At 44.8% G+C, this 13,730-nt stretch overlaps 1 protein-coding gene across 1 annotated transcript in view; it reads left to right on the top strand.

The window, feature by feature from the left end:
• Nucleotides 1–5: 5 nt before the first annotated feature.
• Nucleotides 6–13,730, top strand: part of OSBP (oxysterol binding protein) — a gene marked incomplete at its 5' end in the record, with an annotated part of 28,810 nt that continues 15,085 nt past the window's right edge. Inside the window, 7 exons of the mRNA XM_025046312.1 lie at nt 6–88; nt 4,366–4,574; nt 6,272–6,522; nt 10,980–11,178; nt 11,431–11,533; nt 11,834–11,888; nt 12,086–12,217. Of these exons, the coding sequence (XP_024902080.1) occupies nt 6–88; nt 4,366–4,574; nt 6,272–6,522; nt 10,980–11,178; nt 11,431–11,533; nt 11,834–11,888; nt 12,086–12,217 (1,032 nt within the window). The remainder of the gene's footprint in view (nt 89–4,365; nt 4,575–6,271; nt 6,523–10,979; nt 11,179–11,430; nt 11,534–11,833; nt 11,889–12,085; nt 12,218–13,730) is intronic.

Here is a 13,730-nt window from a genome sequence, read left to right on the forward strand (position 1 = left end):
AGGGCTGGCTCTTCAAATGGACCAATTATATCAAAGGCTATCAGCGGCGGTGGTTCGTGCTGAGCAACGGGCTCCTGAGCTACTACAGGTAACTGCTTCCGGGGCACCGTCCCCCACCGCAGCCCACAGCCCCCGCGCCGTCACCCTCTCCAGTCGGCACCACAGCCAAGGTCGCCCCAGACCCCTTTTCGTTACCTGCGCGGATTGACAGCCCGCAACGCGAGCCCACCATCAGGAGGGTGAATGCCCCAGATTTACCCCTCCACCTGGTTTACCCACCCTGATGCCATACCCCTCCCTTTGGTCTCTGGCCGTTCCAGTTATTTGAAGACCATTTATTCTTTATGTTTTCAACAGCACATCGGTGCAGTGATTAGTTCTGCAGGGAAGGCGCTGCTGTAGGTGCCAAGGGGCACATAATAGTAGAGCAAAGCCCAGGCACCGCTTCCAAGGAACTTGTAGTCAAAGTCCCAAGGCTTAGCTGTCTGTGCCCGGTCTCCAGATTTCAAGGTTATTAGCAGTTCTTGATGTACCCGCTTTTGCTCTCTCTGCTCTGCATTCAGGCACAAGGACACCACGCACTAGGTGGCCTCTGTATCTGTCCCCTGTCTTATCTCTCCAAGACTTGCTTATGTTTTGGCCTTCTAGACAGCTGAGTTGGAGGAGATATACACACTCCAACGCTGCTTTTATTTTTGTTTGCCCCACCTCTTCCCCTTGGGAATGATTGATCAAATGTTCTTTCCAGTATTTCCAGGATCTCTGGTTCGGTCTGTTTGTTTTATTAAAAGAAGAATCCATGTTTTTTGTATGATTACTTCTTTTCAACCATGTGTGTTTTTGGAATGTTTAACATATTTATGGTGAGTCACAGTCTTGCCATAGCAATAACATGTTTTTGGCTACTCATGTTACTACAGATAGAGAGATTAAGATATCAGAGTTGGGGACAGGACATAAACATTTTCAGGGAGCTGGGCAGTTTGGATAGGTGTTTTACGTGCAGTATTTCGTTAACTCCCAACAACCCTGGAAGTTAGGAGAATTTCTATCTTACTGATGAGGAAACAGACAGCTTGGGCCACGTTCCCAAGGTCTTGAGGAGTCAAGATTTGAAACATAGCCTAAAACCCAGGTTCGTGTTACATGAATCCGATACAGAGATAATTATTTATCAATAGCAAGTAAGTTTTTAGATTGTGGTTACTATGTTTATTTTATATGAAGTGTATAAAAGTCTCTATTAAGAGACTTTGCTTAGTATATGTCATTTCCGATTGAAATCTTTTCATAAAGACCATCCTGTTTGGGATCCCAAACACTGTTGTTAAGAGCATTTCACTCTGTATTCCTTTTCCTCTGCCAGTAAGTCACTCTGCCTCCGGGAGAGTTAGGGTGAACAAATCTCTCTTCCATCAACTCCCTTGTATAGACTCTTAGAGGATTTTGAGGGGAAATCGACGGCGGGAATTGGAGGTTGTTTAAGTAGGTACAGTGGAAAACGCCATAGCGCATCCTCACTGCTATTGGTTCACATTAATTGTGAACCATTGTGTATATCATTGGCATTACTGTATTCCGACTTAGTTTTAATTTTAATCCCTTCTAATTACTTATCCGGGACTTTAAGGTTAGATCACAAAATCTAAAATTTTGGTTTGCTCCAAAGTTTTTCTCCTGCTCAGGTTCACTGACCATCATCCTAATGTTCAGTTGGTTCTTATTCTAACTTGACCTCTAAGTCACTATTAACACATTCCTCATTTTCAGAAGTTGTGTTTCAGCTGAGGACCTTAATGTGTGATCATATTTCCTCATCCAAGTTCTTATCTGATCCACTTTCCAGGCTAGTTGATTCTTTGATCAGTACCTGCCTTGATCAATATTACCTTTGTTGGACATTAACTTACATGTTGTCGAAGTACTTGTAATCACTTTTGAGGTCTCTCTTACAAGAGCAAGTGGTACTTGTCTAACTACAGATAAAACTTCTTCTGAAACATATCAAACCACATATCGGGAAATATACCATAGGCCTTTCCTTGCCAGCTAAGATAGTCGCACCCACAAACCAAACAACAGGATCCAGAGTTATCAAATCTACGTGCTACGTTCAAAATCATATTGAGTGCTTCCTACCAGTTATGTTGGTAGTTCTTTGGGTCCTCGTCTTTCTCAAGTTATTTAGCCAAGTTGTCATTCCTCCTGCTTTTCATGCCTTCAGAACCTGCCATTTCCTATATATACGCCTCTTACAAAATACTGTTTTCTTTTTAACTGAGATCATGTACTCCCTAGACCTGTCCTCTGATGAACTTTCCTAACAGGCTTTGACAACACTGCTTCTCTCTTTTTATATGTCCTGTTCTTCCTTACATTCCCAGTTACACAGATGTTCAGTTACTTAAAACCATATGTAGAATCCCAGCTTCTGCAGACACATCGTGACAGACCATAGTATTGGTTTTCCTGGCTAGGTTCTAGAGATCGAGTTACTGTTTCAGCTGGTCTGTTTTCAGGGAAGAAATTTCTAGCCAGAAAATACCACCTAATACTGTAGCACCTGGAGAATTTAATCTTGCACCCCGAAATCATTTCTTTCCAGCTTCTGTACTGATCATTTGTAACCATTGGTGTATTTGCCCAAACCCAAGAGCTCCAACGTTGAGCCTGCTGTACTTCCAGGATTCCCTGGTACTTTTAAAACTGCTGCAGACTGTGTGTGATTTGAGAAACTTCTTTAGTTCATGAAGATGACCAGGCAGAGGAGACTCTTGAGAAGTGATTTGTGAAAAATACCAACACATTGTGAGGAATGTGGTAGAAGGTCCAAGTAGCACCTTTGGAATAGAGAGCAAGGGTGAGCGGCCTGTCAGCTGTGGGTCTGTATTTCAGCCTGCATTATGCATAATGTAATTGAAGCTTTGGGTGGGGGAGGGGAGGTAAGCGTAGAAAAAAAACAAGGATTCACGTTACAGTGTGGCAAGTGCGAGGATGGAAAATGGCCCAGACCATTGAGACCCCCCTAGCCATCCCAGACTGCTCAGTTGGGGAAGAAAAACCAGTTTCATGTGACAAACTGAACAACAGCAGGCCTGTCTTCCTATAAGCACAGTAAAACCGACTTTCTCAAACATACCAAATCTTACTTTCTGGAGGTAGGGCGTGTGTTATTTCTGGCATGCAGGAATTCTGGATGTGCCAGGTATGTTTGGCGACTTGGCTCCCGTGAAAGGAAATGGCTCTGCTTTGCACTGTGGCACTTGGCAAAGGACTTTGACCTCTTTATGTTCCAAGTTGGTCAGGGAAAAACTGTGTTCTCAACATGCAGGCCCCTGGGCACAGCCAGCAGGTGGTGGGGAAAGTAGCACAGTCTGCGCTGTAGACTGCTGTGCTAGCAGCTTGATACTTTATGTGAAGCCCCTTGTAGTTTATTGTCACCAAATAGTGCTGTAAAGTTCAAATGTTAGTCTATTAATAGAACTGTCAGTCAGTAGAGATAGGGAAAATTTTTACACCCAGTCCTCTGAGAACAGATTTGCTGAATCTTTCCTAGCTATTAATAGCATGGCTTAGGAGTTCCCACCAATAGAGGTCGGTAGACCTTAGGAAATAACATATTCCAGAAAGATTATACCACCTGGTGATTCTTTTATGACTATTCCTTCTTTTTTCCCACAGAAAGCGAGTTATTCCTATTTCATATCACTGAGCTATAGTCAATATTTAATACTCTAAACATCTATGTGTGCCTTACACTCTGCAATTCAATCTTTAGCATACTGTGACAGGTCTCATTTGGGCTGATTTACAGTCGGAGGGGCTTTGTTCAGTATCTGTAAAATAGAGCTATTCTTTCCCTTAGGGAATGCGATTGTTATATGAAATTTTGTTGCATGGGTTTATAAAGCTCTATTTTATAACTTGTTAAATAAAAAGTAATTCCTGACTGCCAAAGGGCACAACGGAACTTTTTGGGGCAATAGAAATGTTTTACATCTCGACTGTGGAGGTGGTTACACAATTATATACATTTGTCAAAACTCACTGGATCGTACACTTAAAATTGCTGAATTTCTATTGTACGTGGTTATACTTCAGTGAAGCCTCATTCAAAAAAGCTAAGGGTGAGAGGAACAGCAGAGTAAAACCTAACTCAGAAACAACACTTAGGTTCTGAAAGGAAATCTCTACTGATTGTTTCTTGAATTTTAGGGAGCCATTCGAGAGAAATATTAGAATTTGCTCATTCCTAAGACTACTAGATTTTCGAAAGGCTTAGCGTTAGGAAAAGAAAAGGAACGTGATCAAGAATAAACCACCCATCAGCTTTTTCCTTAGCATGTCTTTGTCTCGTTATTGCAGGTCAAAGGCAGAAATGAGACACACCTGCCGGGGGACCATCAACCTCGCCACAGCCAACATCACTGTGGAGGATTCCTGCAACTTCATCATTTCCAATGGGGGTGCTCAGACCTACCATCTGAAGGCTAGCTCAGAAGTGGAGCGGCAGCGCTGGGTGACAGCCCTGGAGCTGGCCAAGGCCAAGGCGGTGAAGATGCTGGCAGAATCTGGTAGGGAGCGAATAACACAATGTGTGGGAACCTTTCCACTTGCCCCTTTTATGCACAAATCTCGTTTTCTCCCTCATTGTCCTTTAATTATCAACCGTCTCCTAGATATCTCAGGCTTCTCTTCATCTTGCAGTGTTTCTCCTGGAGGAGTGGTTTTTAACTCAGGGCACTTCTGCCCTGCCGGGGACATTTGGCAATGTCTGGAGACGTTTTTCTTGTCAGAGCTGAGGGATGGTGATGCTCCTGGCCAGGGAGGCTGCTAAACCTACAAAGCAGAGGACAGACACTCACAACAAAGTTATCTGGCCCAAAATGTCAGTAGTGCCTCCGTTCAGAAACTGTCCTTTTGGCTTTTAATGCCAATTAACTACCTTAGAATTTTGAGTAATAATTATTTTATCGTTAGGTCAGCCTTAGGATTATTACAACTCGCAATTTCGATCTATCCTTACTTTTTTCTTTGCTCCTGACAGTCTTACTTAACTATTTGTTAATTGAGTTGAAACAATCTTCATAGACTGCCAAAAACATTATATGTGATATTTTCTATGAAAAAAAAAATCATTTTGCTACCTTAGTTTCACTCAAAAGAGCAATCTAATTATGTTTTCACTCAAAAGAGCAATCTGATTATGTTTTGATTTTTCTTCAAGGAAAATGGTAGGATGTCCTCCCCCACACACATGCCGATGTTGATAGTTTAATCACACTGGGCTGGTCACCTGCTGACTTCTGTTCGTCGGTTGTTTTTCTTATCCCCTGTCATTTCCCGTACTGTATTTAATATCTATTAAGCAGTGAGCGGAAAACTCACTGCTTTGTAAAATTTTTTGTGATCGGTTATATTTTCGCTTTGGCCCTGCCTCTCCGTAGCAGACAGGGCAAGTCCTCCGTCGTTTCTTTTGTTTTGGTTTTAGTGTTTTGGTTTTAGTGCTGTCGCTAGCTTCCCCCAAGGGAAGCGACCCCGCTGGAAGAGCACTTTGCGGTTACTTTACAAAAGTATTGTGTGCAAGACCGATGCTGAGAGGTGCGGCGCAGCTGTCCGCTTGGCTGCTTATTAGAGAATCATTTAACAGAAGACCTTGCGTTGCTCTCACTGCGCTGCTGGCTTTAGTGTCAGACGAACTCATTATGACGTCCCTGAGCTTTCCTTCAGCGAAGGGAACTTAACTAGTCTTTCCACGATGTGGACTGTGTTTACAAAGCGTAGACTGTGATTCTCAACCCATTTCATACAGGGCCCACCCGATCGCTCAGCAGGCGGTAGTGGATTTGCATTAACAATCAGCTCAGAGCAGTGCGAACCCTCAAGCTAGAGTGGAAAGGCTCAATAATTCATTCCCAACCCCAAGAGCTACTGAATTTCTTCTCCATCTTGTCCTCTAGGTCGTTGATTCTCAAACTTCGGTGTGCATCAGAATTACCTGGGCAGCTTATCTGAAATGCAAATTCCTGGGCCTTGCCTCACACCAGCCAAATCAAAGTGTCTGGGGGTGGGGCCAGAGGCTCTGCACCTGTGAGAGGAAGCCCAGGTGTTTGTGGTGCGGGTGGGCTGTGGAAGCCGCTTGGTGATGGCGAGCCGTCCGTCGCTCAGAGCACTGTGTGAGGCTTGCCAGTTTGGTTGCAGGCGGAGTTGGTAGGGTTCAGACTCTCTCTCCCTGGCCTGGAGTCGTGTAACTTACCTTTTGCCTCTGCAGACGAGTCAGGAGATGAAGAGTCTGTCTCACAGACCGACAAGACAGAGCTGCAGAACACCCTCCGGACGCTGTCCAGCAAAGTGGAGGACCTGAGCACGTGCAACGACCTGATAGCCAAGCATGGCACAGCACTGCAGCGCTCCCTCAGCGAGCTGGAGGCCCTGAGGCTGCCCGCGGAGAGCAACGAAAAGATCAAGCAGGTCAACGAACGGGCCACGCTCTTCAGGATCACATCCAACGCCATGATCAACGTAAGTGCAGATGGCGCCGGTGCCGCGGTGTGATCCTTTCCCCCTTCGATTCTTCCCAAATGCAGGGAAAATTGTAATTGATAAAGCATAGAACGTTAGGTCTCGCCCAGCTGCTCCAGGGGTTTAAGTTACATTGTTTGTTGCACGAACTGGAACAGGTGCTCAGATGGGATGACTCTCAGGCTCTGCTCGAATGGTCAGGAGGACACTGCTCCAGCTGGGGCGTTAGCAGTCCAGAGGGCCAGCCCTGCCTCTGCAACCAGCAGAGCATCTGGTGGCGATGTTAGTGGTGGCCCTTAACCTCTCTGGGTTGTGGTTTTGTTTATTTATTTACTTGGAACAGCTTTATCTCTTGGAGCTAAAAGATCTCGTGGGTCCTTTCCACTGTCAACATTCTTTGAGCTTTAAGTTGGAGTCTTATCCTTAACGTCGTTAATTCGTTCCGGCCTACAGTGTGGTACGTGGGGCTGGGTCAAGTACTAGTGAGAACCTTAGAATACTAAATAGGCCCCTCTTTGTCCTTGATGTCAGGGGTAGTTTGGGGTGATAAGATGAAATACTCAGCTTTGGGCACTTTTTGTTTAAAAAGAAGGGGCCAGCACTTCTGCCCCCTCGTGACACCGGCCTCGGTGGCCGTGGTCTGGGGGACACTTCCACTGCCGGGCTGCATGCCTCTAAGTAAAGCCAAAGCATCGCCACTGTTAGTGATGCGTTTCAGATACCGGGCGATCGGTATGAAATGGATACATGGTTTAAACTGTGCTGTTTTTCCTCTGCCGATGACTGATTCTCACCTGACAGGTTGTTTTAGTAGCTTCTAGTGAGAACACTAGAAGATGTTTCATAACACAAGTGAAAAGCATACTCTGTGAGAAAGGGCTTATGCAGAGGTTTTTTCTATCTGTTAAATGTGATGAAATTACTTCACTAGAGCCATTCTCCCCTGTTGGGGGAGCAGTAATAAGTCATTTGCTAAGAAATAGTTCAGCTCATGTGGCTCCTAAAAATCAAAGGACTTTCCCCGTGACCAAGGGAAAATTTAGTTTTTCTCCTTTAAAACCCCTTTGTTACTTAATAGAAAGTTGTGATAATCTTTATTTTTATATCATTTTCTGAGGTGTAGAAAACTTTCTTTAGTGCTCTGATTCACACAGCATAGAAAAGACAAATTATTTTGACCGCTGCAGGAAGACCAACTGCCTCCGAGACTCTTCTGCTCATCATCACTGACGCTGTGTTTCTGATGTCTGGTCATGTGCTCCTTTTCCAAACTGTCGCACTTCTCAGTGACCACACGCCTGCCTTTCTGGTCCTCTTGTGATCAGGAAAACCTCATAAGTCATACAGGTCAATTAATCACTATCCAATAAGTATACTATTTATATAGAACAACTCAGGACACATCAGTCTCCTGACAGCAAATGTTGCCTTTTATCCAATGTCAGGTGAACACACCCTGCTCCATGACGTTTTTCTTCTACTTTTTATGTGAAAACATTCCTGAATAAAACACCACTTGGCCGAAAGTTTTCTCATAGAACTGCAAGTTGAGTTTGAACTTTACTCTTGAAAATGTGGTCTTCGCTCCTCGGGGCGATTCTTCCCGAACTCCTAAGTGTCTGGAGTTTGTGTCAAAGGGAGTGATTCCTTGGAAGTCAGAGGGAAGTTGTTTCTCATGCTCGTCTCCCCTGGTGCTCTGCCTGTGCCCCTTTTATAGCCTGTTACTGCTTAAAATGCGTTTTTTTTTTTTTATCCCTGTCTTGTTTCCTTTATACCTTTTAGGTGATAGCAAGACCTTAAGAATAATGTGCATGTTAGAAATTAACATGCTGGTGTGTCACGTCTCTAAAGGGGCAGTTAAATCAAAGGAAGAACACATTTCATTCAGGTTCTTCATTGCTTAGGATACAGCTTTTCTTACTACCAAAATGAATCTAACTCGCTCGACACTGTTAGTGTATCCATTTGCTAATCCAGTGAACATCTATTGAGCACCTTCCGTGTTCTAGGCACTGTGCTAGGGGATATAAAATAAATGTGGATGTCGTCCCTGCCCTTGAGGAGATTCCTCTCGAATGAGAGGACACAGAAGTAACCAGACAGTTACGGAGTGTGCCAAGAGCATGACAGATGAGCACAGGCTGCTAAGGTAAAGCACACCGGAGGCATTTAGCTCAGAGTGGGAGAATTAGAGAAGGTAACACCTCCGCTGAATTCTGAAAGACGAGGGAGAGTCTTCCTATGAAAAAAGGCAATATAGAGCTTGGGGCCCTGAAGTCCACCTGCCTCAGTTAACTACCTGGATAACCCAGGCAACCTGCTTCCTCTGTGACCTCAGTTCCTTTTCTGTAAATGGTGACGATACTAGTAGCTGCTCACAAGGTTGTTGAAAGGCTTTTATTAGATAATCAATGTGAAGCGATCAGTAAAGTACCTGACATGTAGTTGTCTCTCACTAAATTTTAGTTACGCTCAATATCATTAAAAGGAAGTGACAGAGAAGCGTTGATCCAGGTAGAGGTGTGGCATATGTGGATCCCTCCCTCTCTCCCAAACTCTGGGAATTGCTGGTAACTGATTATTAATTAGTGGAACGAGTAGTAGCTAGAGATGAGGCTGGGAGGGAATTAAGTGTGGGAGGAGAGGGGGTGCAGATCATACTGAATGGGTTTAGTAGTGAGTTACAAGAGGATATGACTGATTTTGATGCAGGCTTACCATAATGGCTAACACCTTATCAAATGCTTAACCGTGAGCTCCTATGGTTCGAAATGCTTTACACGTAAAGCAACAACTCTTTGAGGCAGTTGCTATTGTTATCTTTTGTTTACAGATGAGGATGATAAAGCACAGAGAGGTTAACTGGCTTGCCCAGAATTCCATAGCTGGGTAGTGGGATGGAGCTGTGATTAGAGCTTCAACAGTCCAACTCCCTGTATGTACTCTGTACTGCCTCTGAGTATGAGGGATGACAAGTGTGTGGATTTTAGAAGTATTAAAGAAGAATCAATAGTACTTTATATTTGGATGTGGAGAGGAAATAGAAACTAAGAATCGCGGATGTCTCTTAGTTTTCTGGCTTGGGCAGGTGGAAGGGCCCCGGAACTCTTGTGGCATGAGGAATGCCCAGGGAAGAAGCAGAGTCAGAAAGGTAATCTGAGGAGTTCAGAATGGGACCAACTGATTTCGAAATTACTTTGAGCCACCGAATAGGCAATAGAATGTTCTGGTCTGAAGCTCCATGAGCACAGAGCTAGAATTACTGATTTCGTAGTCATTAGCCAGTAGTTGAAAGCACGGGAGTGGATATTTTATTTACCTTGTGGTTTCTCTGTAACAGGGCATTGAATTTTAAGATTACATTGTTGACTTCTTTCATTTATTTATTAAGCAAATTCTCAGGTTCCTACTCTGTACAAAGCAAAGGACCTGGAGATGTGTATATGAATGAACTGTAAACTGTCTTCAAGTTGCTTATGGTCCATCTGGAGAGAGAGTCACGATGCTGCTGTGGCATAGGAGTACGTGCCAAGTGCTGTGGACATGTAGAGAAGAGACTGGCTGCTGTGAGACTGGGGGAAGCATCACAGAAAAAGTGACATTTGCCATAGATCCTAAAGAATGAGGAGGACTGGGCCCAGTAGAGAGAAGGGGTAGGAAAGGGTATTCCCGGCAGAGCGAATAGCACATGCTATGGATAGGCAGGCCTGAAAGAAATCTTTCTGTCCAAGAAATGGTGAGTTTAGTGTGACTCCACGAGAAGGTGTTGGAGCGGACACAGCTGCCTGCTGGTGGCCCTGCTGTGAAGGGCCCTTTTGTTCATGAGCAGTAGTTAGGATCTGGTCCCAGTTCCCGCGGGGAGCCAGTAAAGGGGCTGAGAAGATCAGATTTGTGTGTTGTCTCCACAGCCCCGCTTTGATTCCTCGGGTGGGCTTCTAGTTGTTACGGTCAGTTGTTTCTCTCAGTGACCAAAGTAAAAACAAATTAAGTTTCGTCACATTTGGTCTAATTCAGTGTAGAGTCTCCGTTCTCAGTGTCTGAATTCCTCAGCTCTAGGTGAGAATTTATTGAAAGCAGTTATCCTGTGTTTTTCTTCATGTTTCAGTTGATGGATTTTGTTTTCTTTTGGTGCAGTGCACGTAGCTGCCCTCTGCGATGTCGCCACAAATACTTTGCCTAGGTTGTACTGCTCGTTTGGTATTTGTTCGGTCTTCACGATCAGGAAAATATAAATGAACCGTGGCAACCATGCTCGTTTTTTTTTTCCCGGAGTTGACTTCGATTGCATCACAGAGCTGGCTGTCCCTGTTAACAGTGGAATAACAGGGAAAGTCTTCATTTATTATAATCTGCCTGTTCAAGTTCCCAGAATAAGATTGCTTCCTGGGCTTGCAGAGGCCTGAGGGGTGTCTCCGCTGGTTGAGTCACTGTGACACGTGTTGACTGTCCCCATACAGGCCTGCAGAGATTTCCTCATGTTAGCCCAGACCCATAGTAAAAAATGGCAGAAGTCCCTGCAGTATGAAAGAGACCAGCGTATCCGACTGGAGGAGACCCTCGAGCAGCTGGCCAAGCAGCACAATCACCTAGAGAGGGCCTTCCGAGGAGCCACGGTGCTGCCGGCAAACACTCCTGGCAGCGCGGGCTCCGGTAAAGGTGAGACGCTGTCCCCCTGGGGAGCCTGTTTCAATAGAAGCCACGTGCTTTTCTGCAGTTTATAGAAGAACTCCGCATTCTCCGGAGTCAATGACTCCTGCGAAGCGCAGCTGGAGCCGCTTATTTCTTCTGCCTCCTCCACTGCTTTCTACCATTTGTTGCTCTGTTCGTGATCAGTATTGAAAAGATCTGGCCGCGCCAGGTTTTGGTTAATATAGCCAAAGTCAACAAAGGAGGCTTCTGTCCCTGTAGATCAGTGCTGCTCCGGCAAAGGAGACATGAGCGATGAGGATGACGAGAATGAATTTTTCGATGCGCCTGAAATCATCACCATGCCTGAAAATTTGGGCCACAAGTAAGTTATCCTTGACTCCACAAAAAAGTGAATAACACATCAACAGGTTAGAAATGTTTCGGTGGGATGTTTGCTGACATCCGGGCTCTTTTCCTTAAGTACATGGAAAACTGTTAACTTTTTTACTTGAACAGGTTGTCCAGAGAGGTTTAAATTTATACATATTCTATCAAAATGTCATTCGAGCACCCATTAATAAGTTTGTGCGGTGCGCGTAGCATTCCGCTTTGTAAAGACAGAGAGAGGACCAAACTCTAGTTCCGGTCTTTGTTCTAATTGTCATGCTTCCTGTCCTTTTAGACGTACTGGCAGCAATATCAGTGGAGCCAGCAGTGACATCATTCTTGATGAACAGGTAACTCTTTTTGGGGAGTTATCATGAGTGAAAGACTTGGGGTATGATCTCCAAGGATTTGCTAGTAAAGCACTAAGAGAAACAGAAAATACCGGTTTTTTTGTTTTGTTTTTTTAAGCATGGGGGGAAGGGAAGGTTATAAATGCCAGGTTTTCTGTTCTTTGTGGGAGATTGAAAGGCTTTGTTTTTGTTCTTAGTACAAACATCAGCTGGAAGAGACCAAGAAGGAGAAGAGAACTAGAATACCATACAAGCCAAACTATAGCCTCAATTTATGGAGCATCATGAAGAACTGCATCGGGAAAGAACTCTCAAAGATCCCCATGCCGGTGAGGCTCTTGCACACCCGGGCTGCTGCCGGCAGGCCCCCCTAGGCCTCAGTGTTTCTGTGACAGCCCTACTCACTTGTGGGACAATTTGTGGGGTGGTCTTTGTTACCCTTAGCATCATAAACCATTCCTTAAAATTATCTGCTTTAATTTGGGCTGTGGATCTGGTATGTTCCCAGATCACCTAGGACTAGATGCCTTTGTTCAATAACAGTTATTTAGGAGCAGATTCCGGAGCCAGCCCCGCAGGGGGCATGCAGAGATAAATACGGCATCGTTTCTGTTTTCAAGAAGTATTTAGGTTAAAGGAGACAGTCATGAAAACAGGTAGAGATAGCATTTTCTATGATAGCGTCATTTGAAGTACTGTACGTGCAAAGGTTTGGGGAGCACAGAAGAAAAAAAACAACTCATTCCAACCAGAAAGATGAGGACAGTCTCCATGGTGAAGATGGAGTTTGGGCCAATCTTCCTGCCTCCACTCATACCCTCTTCCAATCTGTTTACACTGTTGCCAAAGTGATCATCTTAAAATTGAAAATGTAGTCACATCACTCCTTAGCGTACAGTCCTCGACTGGATCCTGATGGCTTTGAGGGTAGACCAGATTCCTTGGTGGGCTTGATCCTTCCTCCCCATGGGCAAGGCTGTTCCACACACGCCCAGCGGTGTGCTCAGTGGGCGTTACCTGCAGGTACTCACAGGCATCTAGCTTGTTGTCTTTTCCCTCGGGGCCTTTTCCCCGCACTGCTCTTTCTGCCCGAAGCTTCAGGAGCTCCCCACACAGCCTCGCCACTTTTCTTTTGCCACGGCTGAATTATTCTATAATCTCTTTGGGCACAGCCTCACCCCGCATCCGGGCAGGGTGACATGTGTCTCCTCTGTGCCCTGGGTTCCATCGTTTATGCCTGGGCAGTGGATGTCACTTGCCCGTTCATCCCACAAGCATTTCCTGAGCACCTACTCTCTGCCTGTTGTTGTGCTAGTGTGTCAGTCAGGTATAGGTTCAATATAAAGAAACAAACTCAAAATCTACTGGTTTAAACCAGAGGTCAGCAAACTATGGGCCTTGGGCCAAATCTGGCTGCCATCTGTGCAGCCCTCATGCTGACAATTGTTTTATATTTTTAAATGGTTGAAAAGACTCAAAAGGAGGATAATGTTTTGTGATATGAAAATTATATGACATATAGATGTTCGTGTCCATAAAGTTTTATTGGAACACGCTGAAAAAATTACCTGTGCTGTGGCCGCTTTCATCCTACAGAAGCAGTGTTGAGTGGTTTTGACTGAGGCCATATGGCCCTCAAAGCCTAAATATTTACAGTCCAGCCTTTCATAGGAATTGCTGACCAACCTCTGTCTTAAACAAATACTAGCTTCACTCATTGTCTTGTGAGAGCCCATATGTAGGTGGGTCAGGGCTGGTACCGTACTCTGCGGTATCAGGACGAGGCCTTTTCTTCCCTCTTGATCTACTGCCTGGGGCCTCAGTTTCTAGGTCCAAAGTGGC

The sequence above is a fragment of the Pteropus alecto genome, unplaced genomic scaffold (genome assembly GCF_000325575.1).
Source record: "Pteropus alecto unplaced genomic scaffold, ASM32557v1 scaffold43, whole genome shotgun sequence".
Lineage (NCBI taxonomy): Eukaryota > Metazoa > Chordata > Mammalia > Chiroptera > Pteropodidae > Pteropus > Pteropus alecto.